Below are 22,336 nucleotides of genomic sequence, written 5' to 3' on the forward strand. Positions count from 1 at the left end.
TGCTGTAGCATGGGGCACTGAGGAGTCTCTTTTGAGCTTGGTGGTTGAAGGGGTCTCTACAGCACAAAAGACCCTCCCTCAACTATTCCAATCCCAGGGGACATTCTCGACCTCCAGACCACCCTGTCAGCTCAATTATGGGAGGGGGAAGCAAAGACCCTGAGCTCAGCTTTGCTTTCTTGGTCTGCACTACCCCGTTGTGGAACAGCATTTGAACCCAGAACTGGCCCCAGCCAGACGTGCAGCTGATTATCAGTCCTTCCCCGGCCCCGTCTAGTCTTCTGTGCTTTCCCTGTGGTCTCCTAGCCCAGGCCGATTCCTGTTGCCTTTATTTATGCAATATGTCTTAAATGTACATGCAGCCTGTCTCTATCCAAAGCGAGTCTGCTTTGGAGAAATGGTGCTTTTCGTCCAGCTGAGTGGGCCGTTATGGCATCCGCCACATCTTGTCAACAACATACACAACAGATTTTTTTTTCCGGGGGGGGGAGGAGGAGGAGGGAAGGGGGAGAAAAGGGGGGCGCTTGGGGGCGTCCGCCCCGCCGCCTGGCGCCTTTCCCGGTCGCTCTCCAGGGTGCTGAAGACGCGCGGCAGAGACAGCTGGAGGGCCGCCCTAAGCCGCTGGGGGGAAGCCTGGCTGGGGGGGGGGGCGGCGGAGGGGGGCGGGTTACATTAATGGCCCCTCCGAGACCCAAAGCAGCATCGCAGGCCAAGATGTTGTGGTGGGGGCCGACACGTGGAACGGTTACTCTGCTGATGCACCCAGGAGCCAGATCTATATATAAATATCTATATCTATCATCTCTCTGGAAGGGACCTTTGAGGTCTTGTAGTCCAACCTCCTGCTCAAATCAGGTAATCTTGTTTGGTTGGAACTATTGTAGCGAAGATAAAAAAATCACCCCTTTCTCCTTTCCTTTCCTCTCCTCTCCTCTCCTCTCCTCTCCTCTCCTCTCCTCTCCTCTCTTTCCCTTTTTCTTCTGCCTTTCTTTTTCTTCGCATTTTCTTTTCTTTCCTCTCACTCCCTTTCATTTCAGGTTTCTCCTCCAGAGCCCCCATCTGGCCCGGGACTCCGCTGGCAGCCAAACGGCGGCCACCACTCGCAAAGTGGCGGCGAGTTCCGCGGGCCAGGCGGCGCTGGCTCTGAAGGGGCGGGGCGGGGCGTCCCCGGCAGTCCAAGTGGGCGGGGCCGGGAGGGTATAAAAGGCCCCGCCGGGCGGGGCAGAGCCAGCTCTCGCTCCTGCCGCTGGGCCGTTGCGCGTCGCAGGCGGGATGAGTCCGGGGAGACAAACCGGGGAGACTTCCGACCTGCGGAAGGTGAGTCCGAGCGGGGGAGGCCCAGCCGCGCCCCTTCCCCTTCCCCTGGCCCGGCCGTCGGACTGACCCCCCCCCCCGTCTCCCTCTCTCCCCCCTCGCAGAGCCTGAAGCCGCTGATGGAGAAGCGCCGCCGGGCGCGCATCAACTGCAGCCTCGGCCAGCTCAAGACGCTCATCCTGCCCCTGGTGGGCAAAGACGTGAGTGGCGACGCCCCCTTCCCACGCCAGGCCCCCCAGGAGCCCCCCCTCCCCCCGGCTGGCGGGGAAGGCTTGAGGGTCAGTGTCATCCGGGAGGGCAGAGTGCGCGACTCTACTAAGAGGACCAACCAAGGGTTGGATGGAGGCATCCTTGGAGTTCCCTGGGCTTGGTGGGGTTTGGGGGGTTTTTTTGGCAGACGTTTCATGACCCAGCTAGGTAACATCATCAGTGGAAAGGTGGAGGAGGAAGAAGAGTCCTGGCGCTCTCTGAGCTTGGTGGCTTCCTTGCAGACGTTTCATGACCCAATTAGGGAACATCATCAGGGCTAGAAGGGAGCTGCATATAAATAGCCCTTCCAGCACTGATGAGGTTCCCTAGTTGGGTCATGAAACGTCTGCAAGGAAGCCACCCAGCTCAGAGATCACCCAGGATCCCACAGTCCTCCTCCTCCTTCTCCTCCTCCTCCCCCTCCCCCCTGCAAACCTCACTCCTGTCTAGTATTGATGATGTTACCTAGTTAGTTATTGAAATGTCTGCAAGAAAAACTCTAAGCTCAGAGACCACCAAGGTCCCCTCTACTAAAATTAGATGACACTTAAGCTTAGTAGATTATTAGATTTGAGCCCAAATAAGGCTTTTTATATATTTCAAGTTTTATGTTTTTAACGTCTGCACTTATACTTACGCATCAGAATGTGGGTTTTTCTTTGCCTCCATGTGCAGACACCCTACACGCGTGTATTATAAAGTATAACGATTTGACAGGGATGCTCGGAAGCACTAATTCCATATTTAGGGGTTGAGTGCTCCGGAGCACGGAGGCTCTACAGATTTGCTGTGGATCGCTGGGATTTTTGTGTCACGCGAAGGTGTGTCCCTGAACTTTCTATTCTCCGTATGGGCTACTTTGCTGCAACGTGCTTGTGGGGTGTGTTGTTGTACATTGTTTTTGTTTCTCAACCATTCCCCCCCCCCTTCCATTCCAGAGTTCCTGCTATTCCAAGCTGGAAAAGGCAGATATTTTGGAGATGACCGTTCAGTTTCTCAAGGACCTTCCAACGTCTTGTGGCACGCTTCCCGGTGAGTGTGACAAGGCTTGTGTGTGCTCTTGTACAGACATTTGTCAAGTGAGTTTTGCCCCATTTTACAACCTTCTCTGGGACGCTGCAACCGTCATAAGTACGTGTCAGTTGCTAAGCGTCTGGAGTTGGATCATGTGACCAACAGGGAATATGGCCACGAATCAGTGCCGTTGTGACTTTGAACGGTCACTAAACAAAATGTTGTGAGTCAAGCATTAGCCGTACTAACTTCATCAGGGCAACGATTCCTTTAACAAAGCCCTAAATCCCTCTTTTTCCCAGTGCTGTTGTGACTTCGGTCACTAAATGAACTGTTCAGTTGAGGACTAGCAGTATGGGGGATTCAGGGAATAAATTTGAGTTTCTGTTTCCCACAGGCTCGGTGGACGGCTACGGCGAAGGTTACCATGCTTGCCTGTCCCACTTTGCGACGCTGATCCCCAAGTACAACCTGCTGAGTCCAGATGCGTGCCACCAACTCTTGGCACGGCTCCAGCAGAACTTCAGGGATTGCCCTTGGCATCACAACTGCACACACTCGGCAAAAGACTTGGCCGCCACGCAGCAGGAGGAGACACCCCTGTGCCCGGCCAGGCGGGACCCAGGAAACTTCTGGGGGGGCTCCCAGCCCACCCAGCCTCCCCCCTTGTGGAGACCCTGGTAAAGGAAGGAAAATTTTGCCCAGCCCAGTTTGGGACTTATTTATAATTCCCCCCCTCCCCCCGATAAAATTTCTAGGTGCCAAGAGTGTGGAAGATGGCATGGTGTGTCTCTGCCTGAGTGCCTGTTCTGAGTGCCTGTCCGGCCTCGACCCCTCTCTATCTTTCATTCTTTTTAGGGCACTCAATTTATTTTGTCCTTTTTTTAAAAAAGCGAAAATTTGTGGGTCAGTTAATCTTGCGGTTAAGTAAATTCAGAATGGAAATCTGGTGTTTTGTTTAATTTAGATTTGCTGATTGGAATTTGGGAGAGAGTAATTTTACATCCAGGCACTTTTGACCTCCTTCACTGCTTTGGGGCCAGAAACCTCTCTCTCTCTCCTTTCTTTCCTTTCTCTCTCTCTTTCTCTGTCTCTTATCTTTTTTCTTTCTCTTTCTCTCTCTTTTCTTTCTTTCTCTGCCCCCTCTCTTTCTCTTAATCTCTTTCTCTGTCTCTCTCTTCTCTCTCTGTCTCATATCTTTTTTCTTTCTCTCTCTTTTCTTTCTTTCTTTTCCCCTCTTTCTGTCTCTCTCTTTCTGCCTCTTTTTTTCTTTCTCTCTCCCTCTCTCTCATCTTAACCCCAAAACTTCGTTTGTGGTTACCACACAAGAGGACTACAGGCCAGTAAACCTCCCTGGGAGCTGCCTTACAGGAAATCCTTGACTTGTAACCTTTTGTTTAGTGACCAAAGTGACATTGGCGCTGACTGATAGCCAGTCCTCACAGCTGTGACCATTGCAACATTCCCACAGTCACGTGATCGAATTTCAAGCGCTTGTCAACCAGTGTGTACTTACGACGGTCCCAGCATCCCGGGATTGCGTGGCCACCATTTGCAATCTTCCCAGCTGGCTTCCGATGAGCAAAGTTGATGGGAAAAGCTGGTTTTGCTTAACGACTGTGTGATTCGCTTAAGAAACGTGGCAAAAAGGTCATGACATCGAGCGACACACTTAACAGCCTTGCTTAGCAAATAAAATTTTGATCCCAGTTGCGGTTATAATTCGAGGATTGCCCCGTATCGTTCTCCCTAGCTTGTAACTTGCACAATTGGCACGTGCGTGTGCCAAAGATCAAACAGCACTTTAATCCTATATATACATATGAGTCCATTTTGATACTCAATAAAAATGTCTGAATTGGTTTTAAAGCCCGTGTCAATTATTTACTGCTTTAAATCTGATTTTTTTTTCCAGGAAGACAAAGGTGTTGAGAACATTACATTTAAAAATATTGGTGGTTCCCGTTAGTTTTTGGCTATCTAAACATACGATTTTAATGGGATTTTTTTTTAACATCTGAGTGTATTTTTGTGTCAGGTGTCGCTTATTCCCGGGGCACAAAAAGCTTTTATGATCCACCCAGAATTATTCTTTAGAAGAAGAAAAAAAAACTTTTGAAAAGTTGAGAGGAAGGGAGAAATTAGCTGGAATTTAGCCAGATTTCACGTCAGAATAGTTATTTTTAAAAAGTGTTAAAAGGATAAATGAAAGGTAGAAGGAATTCTGTGGTTGGTTTTCTGCTTTGTTTTCTCTAAGCCAGTAAATCAGAATTGAACTGAATTAATCTAGAGATTTTTTGCTGGAGTGGGGGAAGGAGCGACTTAAGGAAATGTTTATTAAAAATTGAAGGCACAGATAAATTTGATAAATATTTTATTTTAAAAAAAGAGGGAAAGTAGAAGCAAAGGGGGTCTCTCTGCTTTCGTCTCTCTACCTTAAGGAGATCAACCTAGCAAGATTTCAAGAGTTTAATTGTTTGCATGGCAAGGATGGGTTTTTGTCAGATGAACTGCCCCTGAAGCTGGAGGCTCTGTGTAGCTCTCCTGATTTAAAATGGCCAACTTACGACCGTTTCTTCGGCAAAAGTTTGAAATCTTACAAGTTTGAAAAAGCACAGCAGATTGATTTAGTGGAAATCCCAACCTATTTTTCAGAGCAAAGGCGTTCGTCTCTCCCTCTCCACACCTTCCCTGCCGCCAGGACTTCTGACAGCCAGTTGTCAAGGCATGTGTCGGGCAGTTCCGCAGGCGCTCTCTGAATTTTCGGACGCCGCCCTCCTTCTGCATACCGTGCGCCCGTCACCTCTTTCCAGCAACAGTCTGTAATTGCATTTTGATGGCTCACTTGGGAGGTTTCAAAGGCAGACAGGTAATGAATTGCCTCCGGCAAAGAACCACACCCTCCCTCTCTCCCTCCCTCCTTCTCTCTCTCTCTCTCTCTCCCTCTCTCTATTTCTCTCTCTAGTCTATTTGTCTATCTATATCTATTTTCTGTCTTCATCTCTAGTTCTCTCTCCCCCTCTCTCTCTTCCTCTCTCTCTCTATTTGTTTATATCTATCCTGTCTTCCTCTCTATCACTCTCTTCCTCTCTCACACATCTATCTATATCTATCCTCTCTTCATCTCTAGCTCTCTTCCTCTCCCTCCCTCTCTCTCTATTTCTCTCTCTAGTCTTTTGTCTATCTATATCTATCTATTCTGTCTTCATCTCTCTCTCTTTCTCTCTCTCTCTCTCTCTCTCACACACACACACACATCTATCTATATCTACATTAAAAAAAAAACCAAATTGGATCATCTTTTCCATGCAGGGATTCCATTTGAACTCCACTTTGCACTTCAGGTGCAAATCTGATTCTGGGGGGAATTTTCCCATCCTCTCAACGGGACTCCTTGCAGCCAGAAAAAGTTTCCTGGGTGAATTTCGGGGCTGACCCAGCACATTTTAAGTACCTTTTCAGAAAACCTGGTGGACTCAGCCAGGGGACGTTTCAAACAAGTTGCAAACCTGGTTCCTGTTAATTGGGACACCAAGGGATGACGGCAGCCAAATGACAGGTGCGATTAAAACACCCGGAATATACATATATATATATATTTTTCTCCCATGTAAATTCGTCGCCGGGTTTGGCAGTAAGGAAGACAGTCGCAATTGTCTAATTACTGGCTGGCAACTCTGGGCTGACTCAAACACATTTCCCAAATCCAGAAAGGCAGCAGTGAGGGAGCCGAACCTGTTGAAAAGGATTTGAAAATTAAAACTTAAAAGGCGCCTCTCTTAACCCCGAAGGGTCGTTGGCTTAAGCAGCGATACTCGGTACGGATTTGAGCAAAGCCCTTTCGGCTGCGGCAATTTTTGATTTGTGGAATTTGCCACGTCTGAGTTTAGAGGCCAGAGGAGGTTTTGGTGACGTGGCTCAGGATGCTTAGAGAGAGAAGAGAGAGAGAATGGGAGAGATGGATAGGTAGATGGATGGATGGATAAAGATGATAGATGATATATCGATATAGGTAGATGAGTGAGGTAGATAGATAGATAGATAGATAGATAGATAGATAGATAGATAATAGACAAATAAAGAGATTATGGATAGATAGATATGGAGAGAAAGAGAGATGGATAGAAGATGGATGGATAGATAGGTAGATAGACAAAAGACAATAGAGATAGAGAGAGGTGGGTAAGTAGGTGGATAGTTGGCTAGATGGATGGACAGAGACAGACAGACAGATAGATAGAACAGGCATATATAGATACATAAATACATAGATACATAGACAGATAAACAGGTGATGGATGGATAGATAGGAAGACAAACAGAGAGAGAATGAAAGAGAGATAGATAGATGATAGATAGATAGATGATAGATAGATAGATAGATAGATAGATGATAGATAGATAGATAGATAGATAGATGATAGATAGATGATAGATAGATAGATAGATAGATGATAGATAGATAGATAGATGATGGATAGATAGATAGATAGATAGATAGATAGATGCATACATGCATATATACATAGATACATAGACAGATGATAGATAAACAGATAGGACAGATGATGGATGGATAGATAGGAAGACAAACAGAGAGAGAATGAAAGAGAGAAATAGATAGATAGATAGATAGATAGATAGAGATAGATAGATAGATAGATAGATAGATAGATAGATAGATAGATAGATAGATGCATACATGCATACATACATACAGATGATAGATAAACAGATAGGACAGATGATGGATGGATAGATAGGTAGACAAACAGAGAGAGAGAATGAAAGACAGAGAGAAAGAGAGAGAGAGAGAGATAGATAGACAAACAGACAGACAGACAGAGAGGGTCTCAGAAGGGACCCTCCCTAGTTTTTTGGGGGCCATGGGGGGGGGGGAAGAGGCACTCTGAGACTTTCTGTCCACGGAGCCTTCCAATAAAAATCAGGTTTCCACTCCTGGCTCAGGCTTCTTATCTGATCCGCCTGGCAAGGCAGACAATCGGATGGCAGCTTCTCTTCTTCAGCTGCTGAGAACCTGCCAGACTGTCAAGTGGAAAGTGCCTTAGATACCCCCTCAGGGCAGGGAGAAGAATCTCGCTGGCCTCTGGTTGACGCCTCTCTCTTTCTTCACCTCAGCGCCTGGAAAATACCTGAGCCTTTTTTTCAGGCTGCGGAGAGTTTCTTCCTTCAGCAAAGGAAAAAAAAAAAACCGGTGACTTTTTTTTTTAAGGCTGGCATTTTCATGAACTTCCCCAGGGAATCATCCTGTAAGGTTTTTAAAACCTTCTTTAAAAAGTGTTTAAAAAGCTTTTAGAAAGTTTTTGGAAAGTTTTTAAAAAGTTTTGGAAAGTTTCTTTAAAAAATTTAAAATTCCAAAGAAAGTGTTTTAGAGTTTTAAAGTTGGAGCTTTAAAGTTAGAGTTTTGAAGAAGTTTTAAAAGTTTTCAAAAGTTTTATTTTTTTTTTCAAAAGTTCTAAAGACTTTAAAAAGGTTTCAAGTTTTTAAAAAAGTGTTTTACAGTTTTTTTAAAAAAGTCTTAAAAGATTTTTTTTAAAAAGGGTTCAGGAAGAGTAAACTTTCAAAAACTAAGCAAATCTTTCACCCAGCAAATTGCACAGCAGCCATTCTCAAACTTGGCCACTTTGCAGGGGAGTGGAGGGGGTGGACTTCAACTCCCAGAATTCCCTCCCAGCAGAGTTGACGTCCACCCGATACAATTAAATGCAATTTTTAAATCCAGAGAAATTGCACTAATCCAATTCATGGGCATTTAAAAGACCCACAGCGATAAAGTCGGCTTTACAAACATCGTTCCAAGTTTGAACAGTCACTAAATGAGGACGTTGCAAGTCGAGAACGGGGGGGCTGGACTAGAGACCTCCAAGGTCCCTTCCATGCTTCTATGCTCGCACATCAACCCAGCCAAGATGGTAGCATCTCCTTGTGGTTTTGCTTTTTTCCCTGACCTTGGGGAAACTGAGTCACGTGCCCAAGCCGCAGCACGCAAGCCAGCCAGCCGCCCGGACTTGTTCCACACAAACCCCATGCTCGGTTCAGCCACCCACACGGCTCGCGGCGGGGTGAATAAGCAGTTTCGCTGAGTGGTTACAGAGAGCGGGCGAGGCCTCGTCTGCGCCTTGGGCAACTTGGCACCCGACAGCCGAGTGCTGCTGCCGAAAAAGCGTGGGAAAACGGCCCTTTTTGTCCTCCCTGGGGCTGGGCGGAGGCCTCGCTGCGGTGGCCCCGGGCAAGCGGTGTGCTTGGCATTCCTGGGAGAGAGTGATGGGACTCCTGTCCAGGGCCTCGGGCACCCCGCTTGGGAAAGGGATTTACCGACAACTGAGGGGGGGGGGGAGCTGAGCAATCCATGCAATTGTTTGCACAGTTTCTCTGTTTCTTGGTGTTTTTTTGTTTTGTTTTGTTTTGTTTTGTTTTTGCAGGCCCCTGGGGTGGTGGGTGAGTGGAAAATGAGAATTTAAAAAAAGGGAAGATTGGCACTCGAACTCAGCCGCCTCTTTGCCCTGGTTAATTATCTCTCCTGAAATTAGCCCCCCAAAACATCCTGCCAGAGAGTTTGGTTTCGCCTGTTTTGGGATTTCCGGTTCTGATTGTCCAGCTGGAGAGGGCGGAAGGAAAATCCACAGGCTGGTTTGAAGGGGTTTCGCCGATTCTTCAAAGCCTGAAGAAAGGAAAGAGGGAAAAGAGCAACAGAAGAAAGAGAGGAAGGAAGGGGGAGAGAGGAAGAGGAAGGAAGGGAAAGTGGAAGGCAGGAAGGAAAAGAGGGAGAGAAGGGCGGGAGTGCAGAATGAAGGAATGTAAAAAAGAATGGAATGAAGAAAGAGAATTGACATCCCCAAATGACTGAAAGGGAAAACTGAAACGAAGAGATTTGCAAGCACCACAAAGCAAGACAAACAAACCAGGGTTTTTTGCAGCAACACAGGAAGGGGGGCCCTCCTTCTGCCTCTTTCCCTCCTGCCCCCCCAAAGAACCTCTGTCCATCCCAAGCTGGATCCAGGGCTCCCCCCCCCGCCCGTGGCTGCCCTGGGCGCCAGCTGGTTCCCCGGGGGAGGTATGCGCCCTGCAGCCTGAGAACGTCTCCCCAGCCCGGCGGGCAAGGGCAGGCTCCCAGTTTCGATCTGGCTGCAGCCCAGCAGGTGCTGTGAGTCACCCGGGCTTCCTCCAGCTTCCCCACCCGTCTCGGGGCAGTGTGGCAACTCCCACTGGGCTGGTTGCCAAAGAGGCGAGAGACGTGGGAATTAGCAAAGGCGGCCAGGCTCACGGCTGTGGCTTGGCAGTGTGCTTTGCTCGGGTTCGAGGGGGTAGAGAATAGAGGAGGACGCCTGGGGGAGGAGGAGGAGGAGGAGGAGGAGGAGGAGGAGGAGGAGGAGGAGAAAAGCCATCCTGCAGTTTTGGGGAAGCTGCCCCTAGTTCTCCCGGGACGTTGGGAGGAATTGCATCCCCGCGCAATCCTTGATTGTGCAAAACCAAACGTCCCTTTTGCCAGTTCAGTCTTCCCATGGGGTGTCCTTTTGCAAACAATTGGGGGGCTCAGGGTGCAGGATGGAAGGCACTGTGTCCTTGCCTCCCCCCCCAGGCTGACAGTAGCCCCCTTGACTGATTGACACTCATCCTTCAACCGAAAGTCCAAAGAAATCCTCAACCTCAGTAGGGAGAATAAAGTGGAAAAACGGAAGCCACTGAAAAACTCCACCAAGCTAAAAGGGAAATCTCAGCTGGATAAAGTTAGCTTATTTGGGGTTCAGCAAGCCCTGGGTTCCAATCAAGCCCACGGATGGCCCTTGAGGGAGTCTTTCGTCTCAAATAAATAAAAGATGATAGATAGATAGATAGATAGATAGATAGATAGATAGATAGATAGATAGATAGATAGATAGATAGATAGATAGATAGATAGATACAAGAGAGAGAGAGAGAGATACGCAGAAGAATATAGATATAGGTATAGGTATAGATAGATATTAAATAGATATGAATTAGAGAGAGAAGATAGATATTAAATAGAAATTAGGTAGGTAGGTAGGTAGATAGATAGATAGGTAGGTAGGTAGGTAGGTAGATAGATAGATAGATAGATAGATAGATAGATAGATAGATAGATAGATATAGAAATCAGAGAGACAGACAGACAGGAGAGATGATAGGCAGGCAGACAGAGGACAGAAGTCTTGGCTCAGAAGCTTCAATCAAAGGAAATATCACATACGAGGTGTGCACTTTGGGGTTGGTCTAGATGACCTCCGGGGTCCCTGCATCTTCCTCAAAACGAACGGAAGAACTGGGTGGTCTTGTGTCCTTCAGCTGCCTCCCCTGCAGGGCTTCTCAAACACGGGAGGGCATCTAATTCCTCTCCGGGATCAGACGTGGGATCTGACCTTGGATGGTCCTTGACCCGGGAAGCTGGCCGGCCCCCAAACGCTTTGGCTTTCCTTTTGGTGACAGCAGAGGACGAGAGCCGATCACGGTTTGGGAGCTCCTCCGAGCGGGGGAAGGACCCCCCCCTTCTGAATCCATTTGGGAGGCTGCCTTCGGGCCCTTTGCAAGACCCTTTCTCAACTGCCTTGTTTTTAACTTTTAGATTCGGCGGGGGGGGGGGAACTGTCTCTTGTTCTAGGGAGGAAATTCACGTTGACCCACAAGGATTTAGCCAGTAGAACTTATTTGGTGTTTTTTTCTTTTTCTTTTTTAACCCCTAACTCCTTGAAGAGATGTTTATTCGTCATTTGAGTCCTGAGCTGGCCAGCTGCAAGAAGCAGAGCTTTTGAGCAGAAGTGGGGAATCCTCTGAACCCAAGGAGGAAGCCGAAAGCAGAAATTAAAAGTAAGCGATGGTGACGCAGGCAGGCCTCGGTGGGCGCTGGGCTGAGATTAGATCAGGGCATTTTTACCCTGCCTTCCTGCTTATTTTTATAAATAGCTCCAGGCGGCTGCGAATGGGTTGGGTCGAGGCCAAGAGGGGAGAAAAGAAGGGGATGGTGGCCGGGGAGGGGGAAAAAGATTTGTGAATCTTTGCAAAGCTAAAATTGCAAACATAATAGGATCCTTCCTTCCTTCCCTCCCTCTTTCTATCCCTCTTTTCTTTCTTCTTTCTTCTCCCCCTTCTATCCTCTCCCCTCCCTCCCTTCATTTTGCCTCCCTTTTTTCCTTCCTTCCTCCCTCCCTCCTCCTATCCTTTTTCTTTCTTCCTCCCTTTCTCCTTCTCCTTCTATCCCCTCCCCTCCCTCCCTTCATTTTGTCTTCCTTCCTTTCTTTCTCCCTCCCTCCTCTCCTTCCTTCCCTCCCTTCTTCTATCCCTCTTTTCTTTCTTCCTTCCTCCTTCTCCTTCTATCCCCTCCCCTCCCTCCCTTCACTATCTTCCTTCCTTCCTTTCTTTCTCCCTCCCTTCCTCCTCTCCTTTCATTCCTTCCCTCCCACTTCTATCTCTTTTCTTTTTTCCTCCCTTCCTCCTTCTCCCACTTCTACACTCTCCTTCCTTCCTTCCTTCCTTCCTTCCTTCCTTCCTTCCTTCCTTCCTTCCTTCCTTCCTTCCTTTTACAGCTAGTCCTTAACTGGCGACCACAATGGAGCCCCAAAACAGTCCCTAAATGAACCATTGTGAGTCGAGGATTACCTGTACTTGTGTATAAAGTTGTAGATTCTCATGTATCACAGAGGTAAAGCTGTATTTCTGAATTCTGGCGCTAGGAAGCGAGCAAACTTTCCTTTTGAACTTTTTGCAAAGCAGCTCTTCAGAAAATATTGAAAGAAGAGTTTTGTGTGTGTCACAGTTCCCGTATCTTCCATAAGTAGAAAGGGGGGAGGGGGCAACAAATGAAGCCCCTTTTACAGGGGGACAGGAAGTTCACCGATAGCAACCGGGACAAATAAGAATAAACTGGAACTCACAGACATAAACAGTCCATAAATACCCCTGTGCTTGGGAACAAGCTATAAATAAACCTGGGTTATGTTTGTCTGTCTGGGAGATGCCAAAATGCAGAGATAATCCTTAGGCGCCAAGGCACAAAAGACACAAAGGAAACAACAGAAAACTTTTGTGAGTCCGACATTTCTCTCTGCGCGAGTCGCTGTTCTGGGACGGCTTTTTCTACACTGTTCAGAGACACGCCCGGGAGTCCTTCGACCTTCCCAGCTGGGGGGGGGGTCTCAGAGTCAGGCAGATTGATTGATGAATCCCCCCTTATTGATCTAAAAACAGTTCAACCCGAAAATAAAATAATATAATAAATAATAATAAAATAATAAACTAAACTATAAAATAAAATATAAACTATAAACCAAACTAAACTATAAACTAAACTGAACTAGAAGTGATAAAATAAACTCTGAACATCCTGATGACTGTGCGATGAACCAAATAAAATAAAATAAATAAAACAGAATAAACCTGCAGACTTCAGGCTGACACAGCTCTCCGCGGCCAGCCAGGGCAGCCATTCAGCCTCTCTGCCCATCTCCTCTTGATCTCCAGATGTCCGGTGGGATCTTCGCCCCGCTGGAAAACCTGTGTGAGCTCGACAACGCCAACTGCCACCCGCTGGTGTGCTTCCTGTGCCAGGAGCAGTACGAGCACCCCTGCCTGCTGGATTGCTACCACAACTTCTGCGCCAGCTGCCTGCGGGGAAGAGCCATCGACGGCCGCCTGGCCTGTCCCCTCTGCGGGTAAGGACGGCCTCCCTGGCTTTGTGGCGGCCTTACCAGGCCGAGGGGGTTGGACTAGATGACCTCCAGGGACCCCTTCCCGCTTTAGGATCCCGCCTTCTACATTTTGGCAAAGTTTCTAGCCCTCATGGTTTCCGTAGAGGAAACAAAGGCAGGGAGAGAGGGAGGGTTGCTCCAAACTCAATATTAGAGAGCTCTGATTGTCCAGTCTCTTCTTGAAGTCTCTCCGGTGATGGAGCGCCCACAACCTCTGGATTCAATCATGGTTCGTTGTGGTTTTAATCATGGTTAGCAGCAAATAAGCCGCCTTGAGCCAAAAAGACCTTACTTTTGAGAAAGGACAGGCCAAGTTAGTCTTCCTTGCAGCCACCAGTCTGTCGTGAAGGGAAACGGGCTCCCTCCCGAAGACCAGCTGCTCAAATTCCTGGTGGACAGCTCTGGAGACTACGAAGAAGATGTCCTATGTGCGAATTGTGACCTGCAAAGCACAAAGCAGGTAAGCCGAGATGCCATCTGGCCTCTGAACCAGGTTTGGGCAAGTCTCATCCAGAAGCATTTGCGGGAATAAAGGGTTTTCGCCCACCGGCTAACAGGATCACAGAGCGGTGGGTGAGGAGGGTCCTCTGAGTGTCATCTAGGCCAACCCTCTAGGCATACTGGCTGAGGAATTCTGGAAATTGAAGTCCACCCATCTTCCAATTGCTAAACTTGAGAGACACAGCAACAGAGCATCCCTGGGCCAGAGCAGTGACCCATCATCCCCTCCCGTTGCTGTTTCCGAAGGAGCTGGACGCCATGTACTTCTGCAACACCTGCAGCCAGCCGCTGTGTGCCAAGTGCCGGGAAGAGACCCACAAGGCCAGGATGTTCTCCCGCCACGAGATCGTCTCGCTGAGCAAACGGGCGAAGGAGGTCCATAAGAAATGCCGTACGTGCTCAGAGGCTATGGGTTCTCATGCAGGTTCCTTGACCCTCCCCACCAAACCGGCCACGCCCGACTTCTTTGCAGCAAACATACAGCAGAAAAGAGTCACAGAATTATAATATCGTAGAATTGTAGAATCTGAATCGTAAAATCATAGCTAAATAGGTCTGGAAGGGACCTTTGGAGGTCTTCTAGTCCAGCCCCCTGCCTGCCCAAGGCAGGAATTGTTACAACTTATAATTCATTCTTATTTTGTTCATTTGTTTTTCACATTTTGCCGGCCACGTCCTCCGTCTGCGATCTGCAAAATCAGAGTTCTGACTTGAATTCACAACCTCCAGTGAGAATTCATTGGAGGCTCTGTTTGAAAGCATGAAATTCTTCTTCTTTTCCAAGGCTCCCGTTTTTCAGTACAACTTTTTTTTGAGGCCGCAACCCTGAATTATAAATCACGCGGTTTATTTTCCCTCCTTTTCCAGCCCTCCACGAGGAATTGTACATCATGTTCTCCACGGAGAAAAAATCCATGCTTTGCATTAACTGTTTCCGGGACATGCCTGTGTGAGTTGGCGATTGTTCAGAATCAACCTCCGTCAAAGGCACTTTTTTAAGGGCTTTTAATTTGAATTTAATTTGAATTTATTTACTATGCTATGCTATGCTATGCTATTAGTTTAATGTTCTGCTCTCCAGGGAAAGCCGAGCTCATTGCATCGACATCGAGACGGCCTACATGCGAGGGTGCGAGAAACTGGACCAGGCTGTGATGGTAAATGGGAAGGAGAGGGAAGGTCTCCGGGGGCGAAAATGGCTTTTATTCGCCAAGGTCCTGCCTGGATTCCGGAAGTTTTAGAGTCAGTGCTGAGAGGTGGCTTTGGAGAGCATCTAGTCCAGCCTCTGGCTAGGGTGTGACACAACGGGGATTAGCCCACGCTGGGACCACGCTTGGAAAAGCGATGGAAGGTCCTTCCTTCCTTCCTTCCTCCCTTCCTTCTGCTTTCCTTCCTTCTTTCCTCCCCGCTCCCTCCCTTCCTTCTCCTTCTCTTTCCCTCCCTCCTTACTGCCTTTCCCTCCTTCCCTCCCCTCCTTCTCCCTTTTTCTTCTTTCCTTCCCCTCCTTCCCTCCCCTTCCTTCCTTCCTTCCTTCCCCCCTTTCCATTTTCCCTCCCTTTCTCTCTCATTACTTCCTCCCTCCCTCCCTTTCCTTCTTCTCTCCCTTTTCCTTTCTTCCCCCTTATCTCCTTCATTTTTTTCTTCTTTTCTTCCTTTCTTTCCTCCCTCCCTCCTGTCCTTTTCTAGTTGTTCTCTTCTCCCTCCTGTCCCTTTTCCTTCCTCCCTCCTTTTCCTTCCTTCCTTCCTTCCTTCCTTCCTTCCTTCCTTCCTTCCTTCCTTCCTTCCTTCCTTCCTTCCTCCCTCCCTCCCTCCCTTCCTCCCTCCCAACGTGAGCCTTCTCCCCCCCCCCCTCCGCCATCACCAGGGCTTCCCTCCCTTACGAGGCAAACTTTTCAAAACTCAGCCCTTTGGCAAACTGACCCCTCCACAGGGCCGGCTCTGGGTGCCAGGCCCCAGAAGACTCGGGTTCAAGAGGCGGCTGGCCAAGGCCGGCAGAGCCTGGCTGCCCACAAAGATCCGAGGGCTCTTGAAGGCAGCCGTGTCCTACCCGACTGCTTGTCCGTGGCAGGCGGTGAAGGAGCTGCAGACGTCCACCCGGGAGGCCATCGTCCTCCTCAAGGCCATGATCGAGGAGGTCCGGAACAGCGCGGACGAGGAGGAGACGGCCATCCACGCTCTCTTCGGCAGCATGCAGGTGAGCCGGACCGGACCGGGCCCACCTGTGGCCAACCCTGCAGGGCTGGCAGTTCTGCCCAACTCCCTCTTTCCCTTCCCGTCTTCCTAGGAGAAACTGGCCGAAAGGAAGAAGACACTCCTGAAAGTTGTGCAGAGGTAAAGGTTTGCACCCAGGGAGAACCGGACAGCGACCTGCATACAGGCAGTCCTGGACATATGACGGTCTGTTTAGTGACCGTTCAAAGTGACAGTGAAAAAAGCAAGTTACGGCTGTTTTTCACACGACCGTCACAGCACCCCCGGGGGTGCCGTGATCAAAAGTCAGATGCTGGGCAACCGACTCATAATTATGATGGTCGCAGCGTCCCACAGGCCTCACATGGTCCCCTCTTGCCATCTTCCAATGAGCAATGGGGAAGCCGGGGATTCGCTTAACGACCGTGGGGCTAAGTTAACAGCCGCAGGGATTTGCTTGAAACCGAAAACAGTCAGAAAATGGCTTTTTTACATCATTTCTAGCCAGTACGAAGAAAAGGGAAAAGCTTTTAAAGGACAGCTTGCTCACCTGGCTTCATTGCTGCCCACCCTGCAGGTAAGGACAGATTTAGCCAATTTTGTCCCCCCCCCAGCCTGAGATATTCCAGGAATGAAGCCCCCCCCTGCATCTTGCCCTTTTGCAACCCCTTTAAATCCAATTTTTGTGCAAAACGGCGCCTGTTTTTCCGTTTCAGGTGCACCTTGTGACTTGCTCGGCATTTCTAAGTTCGGCCAACAAAGCTGAATTTCTGGATTTGGGCTACGTAAGTTGGGGACCCCAACTGAATTTCCCCTTCCTGGGAGAAAGGGAGGAGAGTTGAACCCAGGGCTTTGAGACTCTCGAGTGGCCAAATGCACTCTGCACGCTCTCAGAAGCACCAGTGGATGGAGGTAGACTTAGTCCAAGCAGGAACTGGATTTCCGTTTGGATTGACAGCTTTAGAAAAGGTCACTAAACAGGACAGACAGAAAGGGGGGGGCTTCTCCTACCTTTCCTCGTTTCTCTCTCTGTCTTTTTAGTTTTTATAATAATTTTACTGAAAGTGCCAATGAAAAGGAAAAGCCATAGGCCATCCATCGCCGCCTTGTTGCAGCGTAGAGATTTAAGAAAGAAAACTAAATAAAGCAAACTAAAAAAATAAAGAGAAAAATTAGAAGGTGCAGAAAAGAAGAGAAAAAAGGGAAGGAAAAAGAGAAGAGAAAGAAAAAAAATAAGAAGAATGTAAGACAGAAAAAGAAAAAAGACAGATACAGATATGATTTCCTTCATTAGAGCTAGTGACAATTCTACGATTACAATTCTATGATTTCATTCTCACAACCCAAAGCCAATGATCAAACCCGGCTGATCAAGGCTAATCTGCTTTCGATTGCAGCAACTCATGGAGCGCTTGCAAAGGATCGTCAAACAACCCCACCGCTTGAGGCCGTCGCAAACTAGCAAGGTGAGAGAAACCTGGTTACCCCAGATAAAATGTGGGTTTGTCGAGAGAGGAGCTGAGCAAACAAATCGGAGCAATCAGGATTCATTTCTGCTTCCCTTTTTCCACATGGGGAGGGGGGGGGGAAGGTCCCTGCCAGAACCAAAAGCAGCTTCCTTCATGAGGTCTAGCAGCATGCTTTGGAAAGCAAAACAGAGTTCACAGCTGGTGCCTCTGAAACGTCGGAACAGCCCTGGAAAACCACCAAGCTTTACCAAAGGCAACTGTGAAACCTTTAGCTGATTTGGAAAGGAAGATTTGCTGCCCCCCCAATTTAAAAAAAAAATCAGTAGAAAGACAAAAGATTCAATTATATTTGGAAAGAAGACCACAAGGAAATCCACAACTTTTAAATCTGACAAGAGAAATTGATAAACATCCCCAAAAGTGGTCAGGGTAAACCTGACTTATGACTATTTGCCTAGTGATCCTCCCTCTCTCCCTCCCTCCCTCCCTTCCTTCCTTCCTTCCTTCCTTCCTTCCTTCCTTCCTTCCTTCCTTCCTTTCTTCCAGATCAACAGCGAATACCGGGCTGAGTTTGCCCACTGCCTGGAGCCCCTGCTGCCCTTATCTCCACGCCGGTCAGTAGTGGGGACCACAGGAACCATGGGACCCGGCATGAGCAACAGCAACATGTACGTCTCCTATTCAGTGGGCACCCTAGAGGTCACTTAGCCCATTTCAACAGCTGGGCCTGACTGCATTGTCTCAGCTTCCTCATTGACTAGCAAGGCAGTCGACTCAAGTCACTCAGGACCGTTTTTCACACTTAGAACCGTAGCAGAACCCACCCCACGGTCACATGATCAAAATCCAGAGGCTTGGCAACTGACATGTACTTATGACGGTTGCAGCATCCCGTGGCTTGCCCTGACCTTGCTTCCTGTCTTCCCACTTGCTTCCTGACTTTGCAAGACTGAGTGACGAACTTCTTTTTTTAAAAAAAATAAATAAATTCTGACTCCTAGGATGTCTGGGGGTCCCGGCTCCAAGACCCTCTTGGTGGCCAGCTGTCCGTCTTCCCACGAGACAATGCCCCTGGCGGGGTCGCCGGTAAGGAAGGCCACCATGCACCGATACATCAGCACCAAAGTCCTTTTGGCTGAGGGGAAGGAGACCCTGTTTACCGACCACTGTCGCAACTACGAGAACATGTATCGGGTAAGGATGGCGGGACGGGGAACCGGGGACCCCACTTCCTTGCCTCCTTCACTGAACGAGCACTGCAAGAAAACTGGAAGGGGCCTCGGAGGTCATCTAGTCCAACCCCCCCCCGCTTAGGACAAGAGATCTTATCCCGTCCCGCTCAAAAGGTTCTCTTCTCAAAACAATCCAGCGATGGAGCACTGCACCTGAATTTTAAATTAAATAAAATTGAAATGAATTAAAAGCTTGGTGAAGCTGCGTAGATTCCCCCCCCCCTTTCCCCGTCCCTTCCTTGCTCCGCGTTCTCTACAGGAGCTACAGACCGAGATTCAGAGCTTAAAAGACCACGTGCAGGAACTCCACCGGGACCTCACCAAGCACCACTCCCTGATCAGGACGGAGATCATGGGCGAAGTCCTGCAGAAATCCCTCCAGATGGACGTTCAAATCGCCTCCGAATATTCCTCCGTGGAAATGAAACGGACCGAGTTCGAAGAGGTGAGCCCTTCCTCGCAAGGCCGGGTTTTTCGTTGCTGACTACAGAACCGCTTGCAACTAAATCAGCCTTGGGTGTCTTTCTCTTTTAATGGAGGAAAAAAAACAAGCCGATAGTCCTCATGAGGTCTTTCGTGGCTTCGTTTTTCAGTTGATTCACACCTCCTCGCTCCAATTTATTTTTCCTACTTCCATCCCGCCTGCCCCTGGGTCAAAATTTCCCCAGTCTTTGGCAGACCTACCAATCCCACCTCTCCTCTTTCTTAGCGGCAACTCTCGAACTCGTTACCTCATCCGGATTTTTCTTCCTTCTTCTTCTTCTCCTCCTTCTCCTTCTTCTTCTTCTTCTCCTCCTCTTTGTCTTGCAGACCTGGGAGGAAACTTACCAACGGGTGGCCAACGAACAGGAGATTTATGAAGGTGGGGTCTTTGGGCCTCTGAGCGTGTGCAGAGTTGAGGCATGTTTGGGGGGAAAAGGAAGGTTGGATTGAAGGAAGATGACCTGGCCAGGGCTCCTCTCTCGCTAGCCCAGCTCCACGACCTGCTGCAGCTGAGACAGGAGAATAACTACCTGACCACCATCACCAAGCAGATCGCCCCCTACATCCGCTCGATCGCCAGGGTCAAGGAGCGGCTGGAACCCAGGTGGGGACCCCCAAGGCCCCCCCCCCAGGGGACCCTACCAGGCAGGACCTGGGCCAACCTGTTGGAAGCCAGCCAGCCTCCTGGGCTGGGCCGGGTGGGACTGGAGTGTCCATTAGAACAGAGAACGCCAGGACTGGAAGGGATCTGGGAGGTCTTCTAGTCCAACCCACGGCCCAAGGCAGGAGATGTTGGTTTGGGATATCCTGTGGGGGGGGGAGGAAGCCCACCCCAAGGCTCTTCTGATGGCCTTCTCAGTGACCTTTCAAGAAAAGACTGGACAGCCATTTATCCAAGAGGGTATAAGGGCTGGGGGTTGGACTAGATGACCTCCCAGGTCCCTTCCAGCCTTAGGATTCTAGGATTCCTTCACTGGCAGTGTCACCTAGTGAGTGAGACATAATCAGTCGGTCAATCAACTGTGCTGATGGCCGGCCTCAGCTCTACCCCTCCCTTCTGCTTTCATTCTCTTTTCCTTTCCTTTCCTTCCCTTTTCCCTTTCCTTTTACATTCTCTTCTTTTTCCTTTCCATTCTCCCTCCCTCTTGCATATCTTTTTCTTCTTCCCTTTTCTTTGCTTCCTTCCTTCCTTCCTCTTGCTTAGCTATTCTCTTTCCTTTTTTTTTTCTCCCTACTTTCCGTTCTGCCTTCTTTCCTTCCCTCTCCTTCCTTCCTTTCTCCATCCCGTCCTTCCTTCCTTCCTTCCTTCCTTCCTTCCTTCCTTCCTTCCTTCCTTCCTTCCTTCCTCTTTTATTCCCCCTCTCCTCCTCCATTAATTCGGGGCTCCCTGAACCCCTCCTGCCCACGGCCGTGCAAAGCCCAGTTGTGTCGTGCAAAGCCCAGGCGCCAATCTCACACAATCCCTCCCTCAGTCACTTCCTGGGGCTTCTCCGGCTGGGTGGGAAGCCCCCCTGGGACTCACTCGGAGGGTCTCTGCCCAGCAGGCTCCAGGACTGGAAAGAGAAAGCGGATCAGCCGGAGAGCCTGCTCAAGATCTACGAGGACGGAGCCCCCCCAGCCCAGCCTCAGTCCAGGTAATTGATCGATCCGAGGGTTGACCCTCTTGATTAGGGGTCTTCAAACTTGGCCCTTTGATGACTGGTGGACTTCAACTCCCAGAATTCCTCAGCCAGGCACGTGGCTGAGGAATTCTGGGAGTTGAAGTCCACCAGTCATCAAAGGGCCAAGTTTGAAGACCCCCTGCTCTTGATGCTTTATTGAAACTTATTTTTCCACCGGGAGTCCTCAACTTAACGGCCAACACGGCTTGTCGCAAAAGGGGGATCGTGTGACCCCCACAGGTCATATTTACGAGTCAGTTGCTAAGCACATGACCGCAGGGAGGCTGCAGCGGTCGCGAAGTGTGAAAAACGCTTAAAAGTCCCCTTTTTTCAGCCCCGTTGTAACTTCGGTCACTAAAGAAATGGTCGTACGTTGAGGACTATCTGTGTCTTTTTATTTTTTTTTTCTCCTTTTGTGGAACCACCTCGGTAGCAGTGGCAAAGACTGGACACCGAAAGCAGAAACACAGGTGCTCGGCCCAGCCGCCAAGGACTCGCAGCCGAAAAACACCGAGGTCTCCAAAAACACACCGAAAATCCGGACGGAGACCCCCTTGGACCCCACAGGAGCCCTGTCGAGTCTAACCAAGGATGGAGATCTGAAGACGGAGCTGCTCTTGAGCTGAGGGTGCAAAATCTTCCTTTTGGAAATATATATATATTTCTCTCGATTTTAGAATTTTTATATAGTTTAGAATTCACGCGTGGAATATGCACCATCCATGCGTGAATTCTAATATATATATATTCTAAATCAATTTAAATCAATATATCTATATAATAGCTCTGGTGCATATTTCGTGCGTGAATTCTGGAAGTTTTAACGTCTAAATTGCGTGCCGTTTCTTGTTTGGGTTGTGCATTAAAGAGTCCTGCGGGAACTTTGAACCCCAAATTTTACAGAACGGTGCCTCCAATTTATGCTGCTTTGTCGACCCTCATCCAAGCGTGCCCATTAAAAAAATTAATGATTTGATAGAAGTTCTCCGATAAGGCAGGGCTGGCTGGGGGATTCTGGGAGTTGAAGTCCACACGTCTTAAAGCTTGAACTGAATTCTGCAGATGGTCACGTCTTCCTCTTCCAGACTTAAAAATCAGCATTACATTGCCTGTTGCCCCTCTGTGTCTAGGCCTGGCTTCCCAATTCCATTATTTTTAGCCTAAGGAGATTTTTTTGGGAGGGGGATCTCCTGTTTATCAAGTTCAACAGCTTTAAGATGTACGGACTTCAACTCTTAAAGCTGTTGAATGGGACAAACGCTGATTTAATCTAGAGAAAGAAAACAGAGGTGCACAAAAACACATTTAAAAGGCCCTTAAAACCTTCCAGACCACATAAACGCCCCCCCCAATCCATGGTTTCTCTTTCTTCAATCAAGTATCAATAGTTTTATTATTATTATTATTATGGATCATCGCACAGTCAGCCAGATGTTCAGACTGGACTTGGCATTTTGTCTACCTATCGAGTCCTTACCCAGGACCTGGGATAGGCAGATGTG

General features: G+C 48.7%; 2 protein-coding genes across 6 annotated transcripts; both read left to right on the forward strand.

The window, feature by feature from the left end:
* The first annotated feature begins 1,184 nt into the window (after positions 1-1,184).
* On the forward strand, positions 1,185-3,746 carry LOC120318979 (transcription factor HES-2-like). The gene is made up of 4 exons (XM_039367221.1): positions 1,185-1,317; positions 1,419-1,514; positions 2,502-2,595; positions 2,975-3,746. The coding sequence occupies exons 1-4, from the start codon at positions 1,273-1,275 to the stop codon at positions 3,259-3,261; spliced, it is 522 nt and encodes a 173-aa protein (XP_039223155.1). The 5' UTR covers positions 1,185-1,272; the 3' UTR covers positions 3,262-3,746.
* Positions 3,747-10,744: 6,998 nt separating this feature from the next.
* RNF207 (ring finger protein 207) lies at positions 10,745-21,729 on the forward strand. 5 transcript variants are annotated; one of them, XM_039367210.1, is made up of 20 exons: positions 10,861-11,065; positions 11,308-11,421; positions 12,138-12,194; positions 13,072-13,262; positions 13,629-13,758; positions 14,046-14,190; positions 14,667-14,748; positions 14,881-14,956; positions 15,868-15,993; positions 16,084-16,130; positions 16,494-16,566; positions 16,706-16,774; positions 17,387-17,455; positions 18,005-18,126; positions 18,460-18,652; positions 18,950-19,135; positions 19,501-19,552; positions 19,660-19,777; positions 20,715-20,807; positions 21,268-21,729. In XM_039367210.1, exons 4-20 carry the CDS (start codon positions 13,072-13,074, stop codon positions 21,458-21,460), a joined length of 1,965 nt encoding a protein of 654 aa, XP_039223144.1. In that variant the 5' UTR covers positions 10,861-11,065; positions 11,308-11,421; positions 12,138-12,194; the 3' UTR covers positions 21,461-21,729. The 5 variants fall into 5 exon arrangements, with proteins under 5 accessions (XP_039223143.1, XP_039223144.1, XP_039223141.1 ...); XM_039367209.1 differs by lacking the exons at positions 10,861-11,065; positions 12,138-12,194 and adding an exon at positions 10,745-10,810; XM_039367207.1 differs by having other exon boundaries at positions 10,861-11,421.
* The last annotated feature ends 607 nt before the right edge of the window (positions 21,730-22,336 follow it).

Source organism: Crotalus tigris, unplaced genomic scaffold (assembly GCF_016545835.1).
Source record: "Crotalus tigris isolate CLP2741 ecotype Arizona unplaced genomic scaffold, ASM1654583v1 scf7180000020588.15403103151:6194809, whole genome shotgun sequence".
Lineage (NCBI taxonomy): Eukaryota > Metazoa > Chordata > Lepidosauria > Squamata > Viperidae > Crotalus > Crotalus tigris.